At 37.0% G+C, this 21,433-nt stretch overlaps 1 protein-coding gene across 1 annotated transcript in view; it reads right to left on the bottom strand.

Moving 5' to 3' along the window:
• Positions 1-8,589: 8,589 nt before the first annotated feature.
• The window catches only part of ARSB (arylsulfatase B), a 76,457-nt gene continuing 63,613 nt past the window's right edge, over positions 8,590-21,433 (bottom strand). Inside the window, exons 7-8 of the mRNA XM_048291874.1 lie at positions 21,055-21,183; positions 8,590-20,509 (exon numbers count right to left, since the gene is read on the bottom strand). Of these exons, the coding sequence (XP_048147831.1) occupies positions 20,244-20,509; positions 21,055-21,183 (395 nt within the window). The 3' untranslated portion in view covers positions 8,590-20,243. The remainder of the gene's footprint in view (positions 20,510-21,054; positions 21,184-21,433) is intronic.

Below are 21,433 nucleotides of genomic sequence, written 5' to 3'. Positions count from 1 at the left end.
ATGAAAATGGAAAAAGAGGAGTTAAAGAGGCAGAAGATGGTAGGAAATATATAAAATGGAGGACTTAGCTCTGGAAAAGTGAGAGGAAATTGAGTTGGGACATGGGTGTTATTTTATTGTAGGTTTTTTGTTCTTCTACCCCAAAGAAAAGTAAGATGTAAAACATCAGCTGAAATAAATCTTCAACAGAATGCGTCTTTCTCAAGTAACACTTGGTTTTGTTTTCAGCTTCAGAAATTTCAGTTTCTGTAAGCACTTAGTTATGACATCTAATTTTTCAGTAGTTCATTGCTCTAGTGTCAACCAATATATGGTGTTACAGAGAAGAATTTGATCTCTCTACTGTATAGCTGGTGACAGTAGGGACAATAAAAAAGAAGACATTTGAAGAATGGGGAAACCCATCTGTTCATACCGGACACTTCAGGAGCAAACGAAAAACGAGAAGAGGCTGTGGTTAAGCTAAAAAGATCATTCAAAATTAGCACCTCATGTTGGTAGATAATAAAAAAAGCTGCAAGAGCATCCACAGTGGGTAACAGCAATACTATACTGAATTGATAGATTTCAGAGGAAAGGAATTTTATAGCTCAGGCCAAAAATAAAGTTCATGTGAGAACTGTAGCCATAGATAAAGAAAAATTACTATCTTGAAGTTATTACGTACAAAATCAATGTACAGTATCTAGACTTACCTGAATGTAATGGTCTAGGGAAAGGTCAGTGCTGAGTAGCAGAAAACACAGAGATGTCTGCAGAGAGAAAGGAAATGGGAAGAAGGTTTGGAAGGAAAGACTGGGAGCTGTTTTTAACCACACTGAATTTGAGGTTACTTAATTTCAATGTATCCAGAGACACATCTTGAGACTTTCATCTCTACAGGAGAAAGAAGTCAAGGGTGACTCAGGAAAGCTAGTTTAATGATCTATTTAGATACGAAGAGTAAGTGAAAGGGACAAAGGACAGGGCTGCTTGAGTTTCCGTGGGAAAGCGATGAAGAAAACACTCTTCCAGACATACAGACCAATGCAAGGCAGCAGCAGGCATTCATCAAAATAAAAACAAATTGAAAAAATAAGGTCAGTTAAAACAGTGTCTCAGAGTCTGAGACCTTTAAAAAGAAAGCAACATGAGAAGGGACAAAGGCCTGTGGTGAGTGTCAAGAGATATCTGTTGACCCTGCCTGAGTATTCTGAGGTCTCACATTCCATCTCTGAACCAAGCTTGGTGTTTTGGGGACACTAATTGTTAAACCAATTTGGGACTCTGCCAGTATGGTACAATAGAAGAATCTACCACTGTATTTTAAGAAGGCTGTAATTGAATGCAGACACTCAGGCTCACTGAAGGGATTCAGATTTATCACTGTGTCTAATCTGTATTTTTGAAACACATATTATTGTAACTAATATGTATGTACAACTATGTAAAAAAAAGCTGTCTAGCCAAATAAATGCTGCCTGACACAACAGCAGTAACAGCTGTTTCATCTCCTTTCCCATAATTTGGCTCTTTAGGACAGAGAATATTTTAAAGTGCACTTTGATGCAGTAATTAATGGGAATTTAAATTAACAGTATCCTTTCTACTGAACAAACCAAGACATCCATTAGGTATAAATAATTAAAGAGGCTGGGGTTTACATATAATATTCACCTATTGAAATTTCTCACATTAATAACCAGCTTGCTAATCTAATGTCCTCAGGAGAAAATATATGCATTGAAATGACTGTGCAGGCTACTATGCATAAAATATTTGAAATTACTCTATCAATTCACGTATCCAGTTGAAAAAAAGCAACTCTGATACCTTCTTCAACTGCTAGCTTATTTATCCACAAATGAGGCATTTTCTAGGACTTTTTCCAAAATATCCTACAGTTCCACTGGCTGCCTTACAAATTGTAAAAGGAAATAGCCTAGTGATATTTCTAGGAATTATATATCTCAAAAATGTTTAATGTTTTATTCATCAGTGTTAACATCATTAGAGATAAATCTTAAAGATTATAACATTGCCAAGTTTTTCAAAGCAATTTAAAACTTGAAGAAATTACTTAAGAATTGGGAAGATTCACCCAAACTATCCAAAGAAATTCAGTGAAACAGTGTTGTTACTCCATATTCCTAGTTCTATAATAACTACTTGAAACTTTTTTCAAAATTAAAATGGGCATCCCAAGCAATTCTGACTTAGGAATAATTCAGCCATGATTACACTAAAGTTTCCTAGGCACCACATCATGTCAGTGGAGAAGCAGAGCAGCACAAATCAGAGCAGTTATAAACACCTACTACTCCTGCTGGCAGCTTGTGCTGGTTTTGAGCTAATTTCCACACATTCCCCACATTCAAGGATAGGAAGTGGATTCCTAACATATTTTATGCTTATCTGGATGCTCAGGATTGTACACACTGACCATGGATCAGTGATCTGCCAGGATTCAAAAGAAGGAACAAATAACGATGCAGATTGTTTTTCGTTGGGCTCCCCTTTGTTTTGCTGTGGTTTGGTTTGGTTTTTGTTGGATTCCTGTTTGCTTTGTTTATCCTGTAGACAATCACATTGCTACACCTAGCACTCCGATAAAACTGTCCTTACAGAAGTTATAGTTATGCCTTCCAGCTCAGGAGTTTGAATTAGTAGTCTATCCTCATCATCTTCTCAGCCATCTGTCATATAGTATTGTAGGGTATTTTGGAAATCCTTTCCCTGTCTTGTCTCACGTAGCTCTAGTTTCACTGTTTTCCTTTCCTGCTCTTACCGCAAATATAGAAACTCTTCCCACTTCTAATATGGATATTATGAAATGGTCACATCTGTCTCCAAAGTAGGTTAAATGAGCTTTCTATTTCCAGTGTAAAAGAAGGATGGTATCCTGCTGGTAAACCATACTGTCTTGAATCACACTTTCAAACTTGATTGTTGTTTCTCCCTCAGAAGCCTTTACTTTCTGTTTTGAGGCTTATTGATTATAAAGCCAAATTGGACAGCATGCAGTCTAGCACTATATATCTTGGTTTATCCAGAACTCTGAAAATAAACTAAAAACAAAAACAAAATACAAAAAGAGTTGTTCTGTGTTTAAATTTAAGCTTCCTGAGAAGTAACTCTTTTCCCATCTGCTTGGACCTTGCTACAAGTTATTCCAATACACTCAAAATTAAGATAACCCCTGAACTTTGGAGGACATATTGTACAGCAACATCTCTATTAGGAGAATGTATTTAATTTTTTCAGAAGATAGTTAGCACATAATATATAATTTAAAAAACCACCAAACCTTGGGATAGTTTTAGCTATAGAATACATGAAATACCCATCAAATATGAATTTTAAATTATAATGCCACAAGTCAGACATACTCTCTGAAAAAAAGCCTCTAACAGCATTAACACATCCTGTGGGGCTACATCATGTTCATGTTTATGGCCTCACAAAAAGCACTAATCTGACATGTGTCAGATTAAAGAGATTCAGATGTCCTAAGCAGCCTGGAGGCGCACAACTGCACATCTCTTCCAAAGAACAAAAGATATGCATGTACATACTGACAATAATTTGGGGATGCTGTTTTAATGTGGAGTATCACATACAGTCTACATAACCTGGGGAAACCTGGATCTTGCTAAAAGAAAAGATTTGTAAATTGGAAAAATACTTTTTAAGGTTGAAGCATGTATTTTTCATATGGCCTATATACTGACTGACACCAGTAGGCTTTTCTTTGTCCATCACTAATCACAATTATGAACTAACAATTACAATGTAGCAATTTCCTTGTAACTGGGCAAATTACAGAATGTTATGATGTTAACTTCCTCAGGAAAAGGCCATGTGTTCTGAATTTAAGCAGAAAAAAAAGAATGTAAGATGCACAAAGAGGTTTAACCACAATTCTTAAAAAACTCCAACAGTTTTGAAATCAGATTTCATTGTTCATTGCAGCATACAACACTAAACTTAAGTGAGCCTTAATATTAGATGCTTTCAAAGAATATACACTGAATAAGCCCTGAAGAGTGAGCCACTACTGGCTTAAAACCAGAAAACAAATTTGCTAATTGTACCCTACTTAGCAGAAAACATATAACCTCAGAACCTGTTCAGAGCTCAAAAAGGAATCTATTAAGAAACACCAAATCTGTGTAAGTACACTCACAGTTGTTCCAGTACCTGAAGCTCTTAATGTCAAAGTAATTACATTCTTTTTTGGAGAAGACTGTAATGCCAAACAAATGCGACAAACCCTTTCTCTTTACATAACACACAGAAATGTCTTCAGAAAGATCGTAGTGCTGCATGAAGCTTCTTTGAAAGTATTGTGCCTTTTCATTATAAAATGGCATTTCTGTAAAGTAATACTCTGTATTTCAGCTTAATAATAGCTTGTATGTATTATTAAGATACAAAAACTTCCTCTAGCATTTTCGCTTTAAATTCCATGTAATTGAGCTTACAAGGTTTTATCAGTAAAGACTTATGTTGACCAGAATGCTGGCTAAAACAAGCTCTAAATTTAATGACAGAAAAAAACCCCACTGAAGGAGCTTGATAATTAGGACTTACGGTATTTCCCTGTAGGAAGAATTGTCTTTCTTCAATTATTCACTGAAATCTGAATCAATGACTTTGTTTGATATGGTATCCCTATATCAACTTCACAAGAATGTGAAAATCAGCCCCAATGTAAATAGACAAGCCCTATTTAGGAGCTTTTGCTGGTCTAGAGATTGAGGATTCTGGACAACAGGATGCTAAATTTCTTTAGGGATCCAGCCCTATGCTAAAATACATATTTCTCACAAGTCTTAGCTTTCCCTTTAATTAAAGACTGGCATTTTTATAATACTTCCTTTCACCTTACTGCTCATTTACCCTTTAGGTGCATATCTGCATATATTAGCATGAGAGATTTGCTGGGATCTTTAACTCAGGATTCTATTGATCCCATCATAAAAACTCAGAATTTGAATCCCTGTCTTTAAATGGTTTGATGGCTCTCATGGAAAATGATCTTTCTTTCTCACAGCCCTTACAGTTATCTACACTGCAAATACTTCACCATCTCCCTATAAAGTATGTAAATTTCTCTTCTATGCCATTGGTTTGTGTGTGTTCAGTGATAACCCTGTCTTCTGATAAGTCAATTACCTTGTCTCTCTGCAAAATAAATAATCTTACTCCCTGCCAATGGTCAGTTCTGACTACAGCATAAAACTTGTTTCCACAACATCTATCCTTGTTAAAGACAGATGCCTTGGATCACACACTTAAAAGCACAACAACAGCCTTTTATTTCTCAGACATTCTCTCACACACTAAGTTACAGTTCATCTTTAACAATGTTGTGTGTAAGTAGGAAACTTTGAATTGCATTTTTATGTTTTTCATCTCTGAAACAATTAAATCAGCTGTTTAAGAAGTGATGAATGATCTATATTATAACACAAAATAATTAGTTGGAGATAACATTAATGAAACACTACTGTGATTAGTCCAAGGAATACATGCTTTCCTTATTTGAACAGATAAGATGGAATCAAAACAATAGCTTGGAAACAAACTATTTGCATTTAGATGCAAATGATACTGATATTGCAAGGACATTGCAATGATTGTAAATAATAAGGAAAAATAAATAAGAACTGAGAATTATAATACCACAACTGATTAAAAGTAAACATTGTTAATGATGATAGTTATAGGGCTACTTAAGAGGAAAGAGAAAGGAAGAAGCTAATTGTGGAGAAAAATAAGGCACATATTGACCAAGAGTATTGCATAGTTATTACTGCATGCTTTTCCTGCACTACCAAAATATCTGTAAAGAGGTGTAGTGAATAAAGAAATTCCAACTTCCAAAGCCAAAATAAAAGAAATTGCTATTTCAGTGTATAAGATCTTACTTAGCTATTACCTACACCTTAGAACTTGGTATGATAGCCAAATTCAATAATTATACATTACATCAACACTAGCTCACAAAATAATACTGTGGTGGCCACCATGCAGAAATAAGGCTGGGTAACTATCCCACAGAAACCTTTAAAACATGGAGTTTTGGTAGGTGAGTACATTTTAATTAAATCACAAATTTCAACTAGTACTACTTCTCTTCACATTTTTTTTTCTAGCCTTTTCTTATGTGGTAGTCAAGGGACGGTTACACAAGAAACTGGTGGGTACATTTGCAAAGTCACTGAATAACAAGTAACCACAAGTCATATCTCAACATCAAAACTAATTCAGTTGATGATCTTCCCTGGGAGTCCCATTTGGTTATGAATTGTTGCAGCAATTGGAGCACTTGGAGAAAATCCTAAAGAGGAAAATTGTTAAGTATATTTAGTAAACTAAGAATTACACCTCTTTGTTTCGAAGGAGTGATGCACCATGTTCTGTTAGGGAATTCACAGCATGTCCAGGACACAGTACACAGTCATTTCTAGTGCTGCAGGAAGAAAGGAAAGGTGCAAGGTCATTAAGAAATAGTCCCATTAAGCACTTTCTGACCAAGTTCTGACACTGAAAATTAGGATTGAAGTCACTGTTAATATGCAGAATATATACTCTGGCCTTGAAACAGCAAACAAAAAACCCCAGCCTTGTATGGCAAACTGCTCATGTTTTCCCAGTGATGTAACAGCAGCAAAATTAATAAAATCTGAAGTTAAGGATATATGCAGAGCTTTTATGTGTGTCCTCTACTCACTGTGTGTATGCCAGTCTTCTAGATTCACTTTTTTGGAACAGTCACTATTTCTAACAAGATTCTTGTGGGTTTGGCTATCTGATTTCAATCAACACATCCGACTCGGAGCCAAATCATAACATTTCTTAAAGTGATTGTAGGCCAAGTGGTCTTCAGGAAGCCCAGAGTACATGCAGTTAAAACAAATAAGGAGCACCTTTTTATCTCTCATCTGTCACATTAATTAAAGAATGATAGTGGCCCTGAACCTCCATTAGTGCTATTCTAAACATAATAAGTGAATCACTCTCTCTTTAGAAAACAACCAAAGAGGAAACACTATTTTATTCTTCATAGTCTGGTCATAAAAAGTAAATCCAGTGAATAAATATTTTGCAAGTCTATTAGATCATTTAAATGACAGGTATTTTACTTTTTCTCATGTAAATACAGAGAAAGAAGAAATGCGGAGTAACTCACATGAATAAAATCAAGTGGTTCTTTTCCCTATATTTGGGGAAACCATATTTATTACCAGAGAAGTGGATGGTCTGTACCGGAATTTGGACAAGTGATAACCATGGCTTGAAGCACAGATCCAAAAACTGAATAAATACAAGGAGGTTACATATTTAGGCATGTGTGAATCCTCTGCAATGTCCTTCGCCCCAAAAATTAGTTTTCAGTGGAATTATTCTGCATTTAGAACCTGCTAAAGAAAAACAAACATATTAAAGTGTTCAACTAGAATAACTTCTAAATAACTGAATATGTAAATCCAAGGCTTGGGGTAACATGGTTGTACAGCAAGCTGAAGTATATTCAGTATCTTTATACCGTTTTATTTTTCTCATAATTTTCAAACTAATAAACTTTAATTTTAACAATAACATTAAAATTCAATGTCACTGATTATGATTCACCATGCTAGTAGTTTTATGTTGACTATGTAATTAGGATTTCCTGTTCTCTTTTCCCCTGATTACAGTCTTTCTTTGTTTAAATACAGCAGGCATTTATGTCTCTAACATCTTCCAGAGCTGCACTAAAAAACTCCATACCAGAGACAGCAAAGAATGCATAAATGAATGACCTTTACACTCGTAAGTCAATGGGGAAAGTTGGTATCACCCTCAACAACAGCACATTTTGTCAACTCATCTGAAGTTGCCAATATCATCACATTTACGATAGAGATGCAATTATGGCTGCAAGATTCCCACAGTCCTGCCAGATTCCTCAAGGGTATTAGCACTTGTCTGATTGCAGTACACAACAAAGACATTGTTAAAATATCAGTGCATCAATCAGGAGGAATTTGGAGACTTTGAAGTTTAAAAAAATAAAACAACAGTGTGGGAAAAAGAAGCAGCTACAACAGTTAGGTGCAGTTATGTTTGTCAGGTTTAGTTAAATGATACACTCTCTGACGAGTTTTATTCTTGATTTGTCAGAAACAGATTTAGAAATAACTTTTCTTTTAAAAAGAAATTAATTAATATCAACATTTATTTGAAAGTACTTCAGCTTTATGTGATGTCTTCCCACAAGGAAGAAACTAGCAAAATATAACGGAACATTAATCACCATTAACCATGAGTCTCAGGCTTCTAATTAAGGGAGAGCAGAGCCTGAGACTGCACTTCCTTAACAGTGTTGCTAGTGTTCCTTCCTCCCAGCAGCTAATTTCAAGAGGGTGTGCAGAAATTCTGAGGTGTTGGATCTATGAAGAACAGGGTGCAGTAAATGTAGTAAATGCATTCTCTTCTAAATCCCTCTCCACTTTGTAGGCAATGCATAAACTTCAGATGTACACAATTCACTAAGAGTGACAATGAAAAATATCACTGTTCTGGAATTTACTGTTGCAACATCCTTACAGTAAACATACAGAAATGTACAGGTTTTTATTTTTCTAATTTACATTAATAATTTCTGTTACTGTTTGGGTTTGGATCCAAGCTAAAAGTCATATACCAGAGGTGTCAGCTATAGGGATGTACTCAAACTCAAAGTGTAGAATTCACCAAAACCTTGCTATTATTTACCCAGAAATTTGCACCAGCTGCAGGAATGAACTTCTCAAAATTTCTTCTGAAAGTCCAGCAAATATCATAGTTTTAAGAAATGTTCCAAAAATATGTATCTCTTCAAAAGCATCTCTTACAGATTAGTCACAGAAGTGACTAAGGAAGTTCAATACATGCGGACAAAGCACAGCACTTATATTGAAAGCACAGAGAAGAGCAACCAGAGATTTCCTAACTGCTCTCCTTACTACACTTGTTCCTACTACAAACAAATCTTACAGAAGTTTACACAGTTCCAACTGAGTTTGCAGTTCGTATCATGCTTGCAAATAATCTGATTTTTTTCAAATAGCACTGAGGTCTTCCAATGAAGTCAGAGGCACTCTGACACCAGCATGAACTTGAACAAATCCTTAATGAGAACAAGCAGCCAAAACAACTAGATAATTTTCCTAGTCCAGAGTCCAGAGACTTAGCAATTACTATTGTAAAAAATACATATCCATCACACAAAGACAAATAAACAGAGATGATAGCAACAAGTAAAGCTGTGTGTCAAAATGTTTGTTCTATCAAGTGTCTTACAACCATATTCTGCAACTGGTGCAGCCATGGTCATTGGATCAGCAGGCTCATGCGCTGTTAAGACAGAAGTGTGCTTGAACAGATATACTGTGCTTACAGAAAAATTGTGTTTTTCAATTGTACAGCTGCCCTTAACCATAACCATACCATCGGCAGAGAAATAACGAGTCTGTCAGAAAGAAATTACAGACTGACTAGAGTTGAGTTACTCAGAGCATGAAAAGATCCAATTGTTACCACTGCATACATATGCAGAAGCAGGCCACCACCACATGCTTGCTAGAGACCAGACATTAAAAAATAGAAAAAAAGGGACTAATATCCTTCTAATCACTGCATACCTATTGGCATGAATTAGCATAGCTCTGTTGGCTACAGTCGAGCTGTATCAGCCTCCTAATACAAGGTCTTGGCTCTTCTATGACTTTTTATTCTTCATGAGTTTGGAACAATAGGGCTGAAATCAGAGAAATGCAAAAACATGAATTCTCAGTGAAACGTGCATAACTAGACAATGTGATGAGAGCATGAACTGACAAGAGAAAGGCCAGGTCATGAAGCTTTCCGTTTGTACATGCCAACAAATCATTAAACGTGCGTGAGGATTTACAAATGCTACACGATTTGAAAATCTGTTCTGCCTTTAATTTTTTGGTTTACTGCCTTTGAGAGGAGAGGAATGAAGAGTGTCAGATTACAAAGTGGAATTCCTACTGCTGACCAGAAAACATTGGATTTCCTTGTTCAGACCCTAAGGGAAAGAACAGTAGCCACTGGTACAGCTTTTTGGAACTTTATTTCTAAGCAGTAATGTAAAGTTAAATATGGACCTACTTAAAAAATGTAGAAATCTACCAGATTTACTGGACTCTCTGTCCCTATGGGCTTTATTATGGGTCTACCAAAAGAAAATTCTATCTTAAGCATATTTCTTTCTAGGGTTTATAGCTATAATTTATTCTTTCTTAAAAATACTTTCATTTCTAGGTCTTCAAGCAGAAGGATGAGAAAATGGAGATCATAACATCTTCAATGCAGTAAATTTTATTAATGATAGCTCCTAAGGTCTGTTTGGCAGGTCTGTTTAGAGACTGAAATTTGATTCATAAATGTATGTTTGGTAACTTTCTCTGGAGTCATATCTAGATAACATTTATTTTAAAGATAAACACACAATGTTTAACTAAAACAACATTAAATAAGAATAGAATGTTTGCAATATGCATAGATTTAAAAACTGAGAGTTATTAGCTGAGAGAGTAACTTTCTCCTCTTCCAGCAGTGATATAGAGTAACAGTTGTCATTTTATCATGTTTTCAGATTACTGTTCAAAATAAGCGATGATTCCACTACAAATACAACTTAATCAGTGAAAAATAATAAATGAGTTTTCCCTGAACTAAAACAATGATTTTGGTTTCTATGATAAATATGATAAATTTAATTCTGCTCTACAGCTTGACTGGGCCAGCTCATAAAACAAACTGGAACCATGACTGCACTTGGGGGCTGAGTGAACAACACCTCAAACAAAGCTTTTCCAAGCACAGCCCTATCTGTATTTCTCACAATACCCTGTCCTCTCCATCTTTTCATATGGGCAACTAAGACACATGGACATTAATTAATCATGAATTAATTCAGAATCTTCTGACTGCAGCTCATGGGCAAAGATCTTTCATGAGCACTGCATTCACTTGAAGCTACGGCCTTGCGTGGAATTATTCTGCTTTCACTTTGACAATACAGAGAGATCTACGCAGTAATCAGCTCCTAAGACAGGAGTGGAAGGAAACAATGCTCCAAGGGCACTGCAGTTGTGTGTGCATTTGGGGCTAAGAGTTACGGACCCAAGCAGTGGCAGATCTCTGCTACATCTAGAATTTTGATGATTATCAGTGCATTATAGTCATTTATTACCTGGATAATTTAGGATTAAACCAAGTGTTCCTAAATCTTTTCTTGTATTCTCATGCATCAGCAGTGCATTTATGAAAAGCACAATGGAAATAAACTATAGATAAAACCAGCATTTCCATTCAAAAAGAGGCCATTACTTCATTTGAACATGTCATCAATCAAATGTCATTAAACATCATTAAGTAAAAGGATGGATAGTGACCATTGTCAGATAGTTGATGCATAGTTGACTGTTTCAGCTTTTGCTTGCAGCTTATGACGCTTACACTGCTATAGCCTCTGAAAAGAATTGTTGTTAAACAGTATTGAGATAGCAGGGTCTCAGCATCCTCACTGCTTCTGAAAAAATAGATACTAAGTACTTCAATATTGGTATTTAGAATCAAAGACCCAAAATACAAAACTTAGAAGTACAACAAACCTACACAATGTAGGAGCTTGCTTTGTTTAGATTTGGGGTTTGGATTAGTTCCACACATATAATACATGTTTAGTCACAAGTTAAATATAAACTGCATCATTCACTGCATAGTACAAAAATCCTAATGGTATTTGTGAGTAACTTGCCTCTTAACACTACACTCAATTTTTATAGCCAGGAAGATGGATTCTTGCAATTGCATTTAATGCTATGAACAGCATAAACATTTGCATAGAAACTCCTATTTTCGTAAGAAAATTCTCTCCATTTTATGGTGTTGGAATAATAATTTTTAAAAATTCCTTTTAAAATTTCTTTTCCATATACCATGGCTTTTTCTTTATCACGAAGTAAATACAGAAAAAGGTGAATTCTAAAAACTTCTCCACATAAAGCAGTGTACATTAAATTCTTGTGTACTGTGGGCAGAAATAATTACCAAAAAATCCTGTTGTTAACAAGCAATTACAACTCAAAGGAATTTCAGACATCTTATACCTGCTGCCTCTAAGAGACAATCTCTCAATCATTCACATTCCTAAATGTTTCTTCACAGTGGGCTACTTTCTATGGCAAATATAAACAGAAATGCAATTGTTCTACTCCGTTCCCTCCTATGTTTTCCAAAATCCAGATGGGGTATTTTCCTAAGTCTCCTTTGATATTATAAAAATGTCTATTTTTTACTCAGCCAAAGGCTACGCCATTTCAGCTGTTCAGGATTTTTTTTCTAATGCTGAATTTATGGCAAAAGAAAACTGTCAGTAAATTCCTAGCCAGGCTTCTCCACTATATTAGTTTTGGAGCTTTAGTTAGAAGCAGATTAATGTTAATGTATATGCTGCTCTTATCCAGTTGTTTAATATACCATGACCATACTCTCTTCATTATAGAGTAAAGTCAAAACAGAACTGAAAAGGCAGGAGAATGACTTTGTTTCTACAACATGTCACTGCTGGGGCTGCAGGGTATGACTAGACCAGACTAATAGCCACTTTGGGATTATTTCAGACAGTGCTTTATCCATCAAGTACAACTTGTAAAACAGAGTATTTCAAAACAAAGCAAAAGGGACAAAAATTAAAGTAAAAATTCAGTACATCTATAGGGGCCACCTACAGGGCAGCAGTGCTTGCTCTTGGGCTGGCAGTTACAATGTTCACAGCCTTTTAAAAAAGGCTCCTCTTACCACATACACAAGGGAAGACGGGAAGAAACTATGATCCTCTCCCGGAATTGACTGTTCTCCTGGAAAACTGCACACTGATGAGCAATATCAAGAAAACAGTTTGGAATCACAGAATTGCCCTGACTATAATCTATAGATAAAAAAGACCCCAAACTATTTGTTACTGGGAGTTAAGTACAGTTAAGCTGGAACTGAGAGTATGTTTGCTAGAAGTTAAGTCCACCCTCTGACTCAATGCTCTCAACATTCATCTTTTCATCATCCAGACAGACTCATTAAAGTTTTTTCCCAGTGAAGCAGGATAAATGTTGAAGGGTAAACTTAAGGGCTCAGATGTCCTTGAATAAGCCATTTCTGAGTTTTCTATCCAATAAAAATCAATGACTCCTACTTCATGAGTGTGCTTGGAGAATGTACACAATCAAGAAAGACTTCAACATCCCTGGTTAATAGGGCCATGGAGTGATGTTTCTGGCAGATTTGCAGGTCCCATGAAATGATTTGGGCAGGCCACAGATGTCCTGATCAAAGTTTTCCATTCATTACCACGGGCTCTATGCCCAAAATTACTCAATAAGCATTGCTGAATACCAAACACAGCTTACTTTGTTTGTACATGTATTCACTGTGTTCTGACTCCTTGTTTGCTTGAAGAAATAGCAAGAATGCATAACAGAAAAGAAAGACAGGGATCTTTTATTTTTATCACTGTCCTGAATGCCAAAATCTGGCAGCCCAGAACTGTGGCTTTGGTGCAGTACCTTGTTGTGGCTTTTGAAGATTCGTCCAAATAAACACTGCATTCTTTAGATCCAAATCTAGCTATTCTGACTATACTTTTTTCCTAACTATAGTCCTGCAGACAAAATATAACTGCCTTTATTGCTATTGAGTTTAGCCAGGATTAGGGGATCAACATCCGGTAACTGCTTTGATGATGGCAGCCAGTAGTCACTTTTTTGAAACTTGCCAGCAGATATATCGCCAAACTTTCCAGTATCTCTGCACTCCACCCCACAAAAACAACACTCTCAGGAGGGAACACTAACACAACAAGAAGTACTGCATCATCCTCTACCTCTGCTAACCACAGTATGCAATTATCACAAGGGCTGTCACTGATCCTGTCCATGGTTGGATGGCTGACTCATTCTGACTGCTCTGTGCCAAAGTAAGTTTTTACTGTTCCTTGCAGCAGTTCTGCTCGATGTAGATGAGCTCATACATGAATTGTAAGGCACTGGAAGAAGATGGGAGAGCACTGGATTCAGAAGCAGCAGCTTGGGACCCCAGGGAATTCTTTACACTGTATATTCAACCAGGATCCTCTCACATAATAAACCAGCTTGAAACAAGATTGACTCCACTGCCTGCAGCTGATAAAGACAGTAAGCGGAAAGAGTTAAAACATTCAGCTGGAAACCTGCTGGCAAAAAAATTACTTAACCTCCTCAAACTTAAAATTGGCAGGTTTTTTCCCTCTTCTCTTAGCAAAAGCGCTAGTTCCACATTACAAATCTCAGAATCTCAGCTTATTTATAGTTAGACAGACATGAAACCTATGGGTCTACTTAGGGTGGGGCTCCAAAGGGACTGCCAAGGGCAGGGCTGAGCTGGAGAAATGGTCCTCTGACCCCTCCATCATGCCAGAGCTAAGGTCAATGTTATGAGAGACACACAGCCTCGGGGTCCAGCTCGAGTGGGGCCTGCGGTGGGCTGCCAAAGGAGCATGTAGATAGGAAAACAAATTCTCCCTTAATAACTGCTACATCTTGGAAATGGTTTGCTGTTCCTACATTCAGGACAGCCCTAGCCTATGCCTAGATTCTGGATCCCCTGGTAATGCTTGACATTGTGTATTTTTTATTTGTCAAGTAATCTTTCATTTTGACTTTGACTTATGTGTTTTGTGATTCAGTTGCCTCTGTCATTTGGGTGTCTCTGGCCCTAGGATGACAAACATGGCTACACATATGGACTGCACGTCCCAGTGTGCCAAACTCCATCACACATGGATAGGAGCCCTATCAGTGGCTCTGTCACCATTTCTCCCTCCATCAGGACCCTTCGGTAAGTCTGCAACAGGGTGCCATAGGTTTAACAGGATTCCCTGTAACCTCATGCTCATTTACTGTTTGTTAAAGAAAGCATGCAACACCTTTGGGAATATTGCTAGTAGTCTTACTACCATTAAACCACTTTGTCAGAAAGTAAGATGAGAGGCAAATTCACAGAGGCCAACAGGGACTGGTAGTGGAGCTTCAAATCCACACAGACCACAAGTGTTTAAACTCTGGGTTCTTCTGTTCAGATATTCCAAAGAGGATTAAACTCAGATGTCTATCCATGACCTATTTATCAACCTTAGGAAAATTGGACAAATTATTTTCAGGCTGAATATAGGGCCTTTGACTCAAGAAAAGATTCAGATCTTCTGTTTTGCTTATAAAATCATCCCTTCCTTGACTGTGTACATCTTTTTTACAAGTAAGCAATGCAAAACGAGTAGCCAGTGTCAGCATTCCTCCTAAACTTGGTTACTTTTCTGAAGCTTAAATAATTTCTAATGCATAAAGATTAGGACTTTTGGATTCATAATGCTCAGATGTTTGCTAGATTAAGAATGAATCTTAAATTGGAAAGGGATGAAATGAAGTCTTATTTAGAGTTCAAAATACTTGCATTTTTGAATGTTACTCAAGTAACCACAAAACATACAAAGAATTCTCTATTTCCCAATTCGAAGCAACTGAACAGCTTACAACTCTTTGCAGATGCCAATCTAAACGTGTCAGCCAGATGTTTTTTTCCCTAACCCAGTTCAATTAAAATGGTTTATGAAGGACCACCCATGGAAAATAATTAGAAAATAAAAAATAAAATAAATTATTTTGTCTAATGTAGCTGAGAAAATAACGAATCTTTGGATTTTAAAATACAACAAGAAGTAACAGAGGGTGAATTAAACACCCGTGTGAGACAATGATACGTCACAGTCTCTTCCTAGTAAATGAATTACATAAATTAGAATATCAGCAAGACATTAAAATGCAGCTTGCAGGACATAGAGAAAAGAGAAGACATAAAAGCCCTGCTTACCTCTGAAATTAAAATTACACATTTTAAAATATTTTCTAACTTTAGCCAAGGAGCTGACACTGATGGGAGTCAATGTCATTAATCACTTGAGCTTTTACAACTTAGGTGATGTTTTTCTCTTTTCCATTAAACTAGGTATCAGCATAAAAAAGCCAGTTAAAAATATCATTAACAGAAGTTTCCACTTCTGTGGGTAAGGCAACATCTTTCCTCATGTAATATAAGTGCTGAAAGCTGAAGGACACACAGGAATGTAGGGCAGAAATTTCCCCCACCTCCAAGTCCGGTCCCTTGTTATTGTGGCAACCACGATCTTGTAATGCCTACTCTAAACTACAATGTTACATGGGATACTGACTAAGAACAGTTAGCCTTCTAATCCTACACGTCTGTATGTGTACACAGGGCACTAAATAAACGTGCACTACCAAAAAAGAGAGTAACATAAATTCCTTGGATCTTCTTGCCTTACATACTGGGGAATGGCTGTCAATATCTCCATTTGCACTTGATTGCACAAATAAACTAAACAAACACATTCTGAATTAATGAGAACTGATGGAATTTCTGTTCTTTGGATGATTTGTCTCCAAAAGACATTTGAAGGACAACATGCATCATTATGACACATACAAAAATAGTAAACCTAAAGGTCACAAAAGGTAATTTAACACCCTACTCTTTCAGAATCCCCTACTCTAGACCATGTTACTAACTGCATGCTACAATTAGAATATGGAATTCACAGTTGCACTAAACAGATAAATTAATAACTAACATAAATCATTGTATCCGTGTAAAATAAACTGATTGCAACAGTTAGAAAAGGGAACTGCAGTAAAGGTTTTTCTGGTGCTACTGAAGGAAAATGCAAGCTTCATCAACATGATGCAATAGCTTATAAAAAGGTTTTGTTGTTTACACTTTGTCTCCCTTGATGTGATCAGCAAATAACAGCCTGAGCCTCAGTTATCAGAAAGAATCTTCAAAATCTCAAAGGTGAAATGCTGCTGTGCTCTGAAGCCAAGATTGTCGTAGTCCGATTGGATCTCTCTAATTTACAGGACAACATAGTCTGTAAATTATTTTATGAGCTCATTAGGAAAGGAAACACGCACATCCAACAAAGGCTCAACCCCTTTCATACAAATAAGACTAACATGGGAATTCACTAATTCACTCCTTAATTCATGAGGTTTTTAACTCACAAGTTGTCTAAGCCATAACTTAAAAGTTATAAGCAAAATACTCCCAGAGCTGCTGATGAAAGTGCTCATCCTTTCTCCTCTGTCACAGTACAGGCCTCCCATGTATCTCACCAGGAAGCACAAAAACCTCAGCAGACTGGCTGATGTTAGATATGCTTCAGAGATGTTTGGGGCAAGCTGTCATATTTACACCTTCCAGCTTGAAAGTTTGGTCTACATGATTTCCGTAAATTAATGGATTCTGAAGGAACTGACAATCAATAGGAAGGACTACGGCTGCAGCAGACAAGTAGTGGCTTCATAATAACCTGCGCCCTTCCTGTGGGCTGCCTGTGTGCTGCTCCCACTTGGATCTCACGGCACTGGTCCCAACACACAGCACATAATTTGTACGAGCTGTGTGTTAGCAGGAACTGGGTGAAGAGCCACACAACAGAAAGAAAAGCTTAAATGTGTTTTATGGAATGGAAGGAGACATGATCAGGTACCAGTTTGGACACTACTTCTACAGAACATATAATGTTTTTAATTTAGTATTTTAAATGTATTAGCTCATATGAAAGTTGCTAACCATAGTAGGAGCTTCTGTCACAGCAGATGTATTTTACCAATGAAAATACAAACTACCTGGAGGCAGGTAACAATCAGATGATTCTCCCATGTGGAAATGCATGATTGCGTGAATACCAACAGCTTAGAAAGTATTGTAAGGCTGGGCACTATGCCCAGGGCCCCAGTGGAAAGGTTGTGCAATCCAATCGAAGAGAAAACTAGTCTTTGAGGCTCTGAGTGATTATTTAGAAGGTGAGGAACAATCTGAAGAGCTTGCCTGGTCATATCCAGCTGCATGGATTAGCTTTCAGCCACTGATGGATGAATGGAGAAGGAAATTGAAATAGGAGGAATATACCCAATTAAACTGCACAGAATATATATATTGTCTATTATACAATAATTACTTTCTCTGAAACCACTTTTCTTCTTTCCTTGGCTCCAAGGCTGAAGATAGTGAATGAAACAGAATAGAAAAAAATACTGACATAAAGGAGCAGAAGCGACAAAGGAGTGAGAGAAACATGAAGCTCTTTGAGAGCAAGATAAAAAGCTGAACAGGCTTCTGGAGACCTTTAGCTTCACTTCTACTTGTAGAAAAAGCACCAAAGGTAGAAAAGACAAGCATTTAAGAGTAGATTTAAGACAATGTAGTGGAGACTCAGCTGTATCAGAAAGCATAAGCATTTTCAGTTTTCTTGCTTCATCTTTTTTTTCAGGCTTCATCTATTTTTTAAAAAAAATGCACAAATTTTGTCAAGCCTTTCTTTTCATTTATCTGTTTGCTAACAATTAGCACAAGACTCCCAAGAGAAAACTGGGAAGTTGTACAAAATTTTAGTGCAATTCAATTGAGTTGGTCCCAGAGCCAGGGAAAAGGCAATTAGATGCCTTCTTTCTGGAGATGATGACAGATTGAGTTCTGCATCCTGAGAACGTAGCCAAGGACACTGTGAAGCAGTACCAGAACTCAGGGCTTGAGACACTAATAGAGAGCTGGCAGGTTATCTTGCATCAATTTGATGAGTAACTGAGAAATGTTGTTTGGCTTGGTTTCATCATGGCTCAGAGCCTACTTCAGGATGAAAACAGACTCCACTATGGTAATAAAGAAACAAAATAGGAGAAGAAAGGGTGCTTACCAGGCAGGTAATAAAAGTAAGGTTTTGTTCATCACAGAATTGTTGAGTAATTCCTGCAGAAAGGGGCCTTTGGAGTTCACTGGTCCCACCACCTCTACCAAACCAAGCAAACTTCAAATCTGATCCCACTTCAAAAATAGAATTGTTCAGAATCTTGTCCAGCCAAAGACTGAACATCTCCAAGATTAGGGTTGCCAGAGTCTGACATTTCCCATATTTAACTAAACTCATGGTGTGATTTTTTTTCCCTTTCTTTATATTGCATTGGAACTCCACATGTCCCCTGTGTGCTTTTCATCTTTGTACATCTCCGAGAAGATTCTGGCTTCCTCTTCTCTATACTCTCACATTAGGTAGCTGAAGATAGCAACTCCTCTTTTCCTCACCGCCATAAACTAACCAGTTCCTTTATTCTCCCCGTGATCATATTCATAGTTCTCCACTGAACTAACTCCAACTGGTGAATATTTTTCCTGTATAGGGAAGTTTAAAATGCTCTAGTGCTGATAGAGGGGAATTAAGACTTCCCCTAAGAGCTGGCTACATTCTTGCTTATATGGAACAACATGTGGTCGGTCTTCTTCACGTAGAGAGAAAATGGCAACTCTTGTCCTAACTATTGTCCAGAAGAATGCCTAGATTTTTTTCCCCACAAAAATGCTTTCCCTCTGGTCATGGGCCAGCACGTACTCTTGAATGCAGCTACTCCACCCCAAGTGGAAGACTCTGCAATTGTTGAACTTCATGAAATCTTTATTCACCCATATCTTCGGCCTGTCAAGATCCCTCTACCTGACAGCCCTGCACTCCAGTTGACCATCGCTCTCTACTCCAGTTTGATACATTAAGAGTGAAAAAGAAATTGAGATTTTGTTGTTTTTATGAGGTTTTCTTTTTTTACTCATCCCTTTTCTGGAGGGAAGTACACGTTAAAGGCAAAAATTATTATGCCAATACAGATATGTAATAGCTTCCAATAGAATTTGTCTTCTGGACAAACATGAAACCAGAACACAGTATATTCAACAAGACTGATTAATTTTGGATGTCCCTGCTGCCATGATTCCTTTCAAGGAATTCAGTTCCTTTCAATTTCCTTCAAGGAAAGAGCCAATGTTTATCTTCTGAACTAAAAGTATATTCCAGACAAAGAATATTAAAATATATATATACTTTTACTAAAATTTCACATATAATTTTTCAGAACAGAAGAGTGGGAAAAGACTGAAATAAGATTCCCACTATATCAAGAATAAGAAATACTGAATTATTCAAAGAATAAGCTCACAATTAGCAATAGTTCAATATAAAGAAAGTACAAAATACCTGACTAGGACTCTGAGTCCATAAACCAGACTCTGCTACAGAGGTTTTTTTGCAGGATGCAAAGCTGTGTGCACTATGCCCACGGACCCCAAGCCCCAGTTGCTGCTGGATCACAGTCAGGATCCTCATCAGGGTAGAACACGGGCACTGAACGTTTGTAATAATACTGAAGCCGAGCAAGTAGTTTTTCCACCACATGAGGATACTTTTCAGACACATCATTTTTCTCTTCAGGATCATGAATAATATCAAACAGCCAAAGTCTCTTTGTTGATGGATCAGACGATTGAATCTGTGACTCACTGAACAAAGACGGTGGAGGGAACCAATGACTGCAGCCTATGGAAACAGGAACAGACCAAGGGTCAATTCTGAGACAGAGCAGCAGTGTGGAGACACAGAGTTTTGCTGTAACTGATGAATTCACTAGTCTCTTGACAAACCCCTGGGCAGTGACTGTTGCTGCACACCTTAACTCTAGCCCTGCACCAGAGTTTCTCTAGTCCAGGGTTACCTAAATAGGAGTCTTATTTATGCAAAAAAAGCTGCACCACTGGGATTCAAAATTCCATGTAACTTTATTTCATATCAAATAATTTAATGCACCTTCTTCTTGAATTCTATGATCCTTATGGGTCCCTTCCAACTTGAGATATTCTATGACAGCTTTTTCACTACAGTTAAAGTAATTTGTAGACAAAATATTTGGAAAATGAAATAGTTTGGGTTTTATAAGTGCTCATTCTAGATCTTTGCATGTGGTCAAAAACCTAAGAAGTTAGCAGAATTACTAAAAGAAATTAAAATACATGAAACAAAATTAAACTGAGTTTGTGGTGGATAGGAGATAGGATACACTGTACAAAAAGGAGTTATTTTGTTACCTGGATATCCAGTTAGTAACTTCCATTTGCCATGTCGTATTGCTGCATGCATGGATATATTGAAAAGTGTATCATCCCATGGAGAAGAATTGCTCTGTGGTAAAGATGTCCTCTTGTCAATGCCAAGACCTTAATCAAACAGTAAACAAAGTTAGGTATATTGCATATTCATGGCGCAATTTTTAGAACTCTGCTGGAAAATAAAGCAGTATCATCCATTTGTTTTTCTGCACTGGATAAACAATTTGTTGTATATATGTGCAAAGATCTGTGCTATGATTCAACGGATGTATTTAACTCTGAGCTTGAACCGCATTTTAAGAACTTACCAGTGGAAAGTGTCACAGCTGAGGCCAGGTAACTGGACTCATTCTGTACA

This window comes from Corvus hawaiiensis, chromosome Z (genome assembly GCF_020740725.1).
Source record: "Corvus hawaiiensis isolate bCorHaw1 chromosome Z, bCorHaw1.pri.cur, whole genome shotgun sequence".
NCBI lineage: Eukaryota > Metazoa > Chordata > Aves > Passeriformes > Corvidae > Corvus > Corvus hawaiiensis.
The sequence above is the reverse complement of the archived record's forward strand: the minus strand, read 5'-3'. Positions and strand labels throughout refer to the sequence as shown.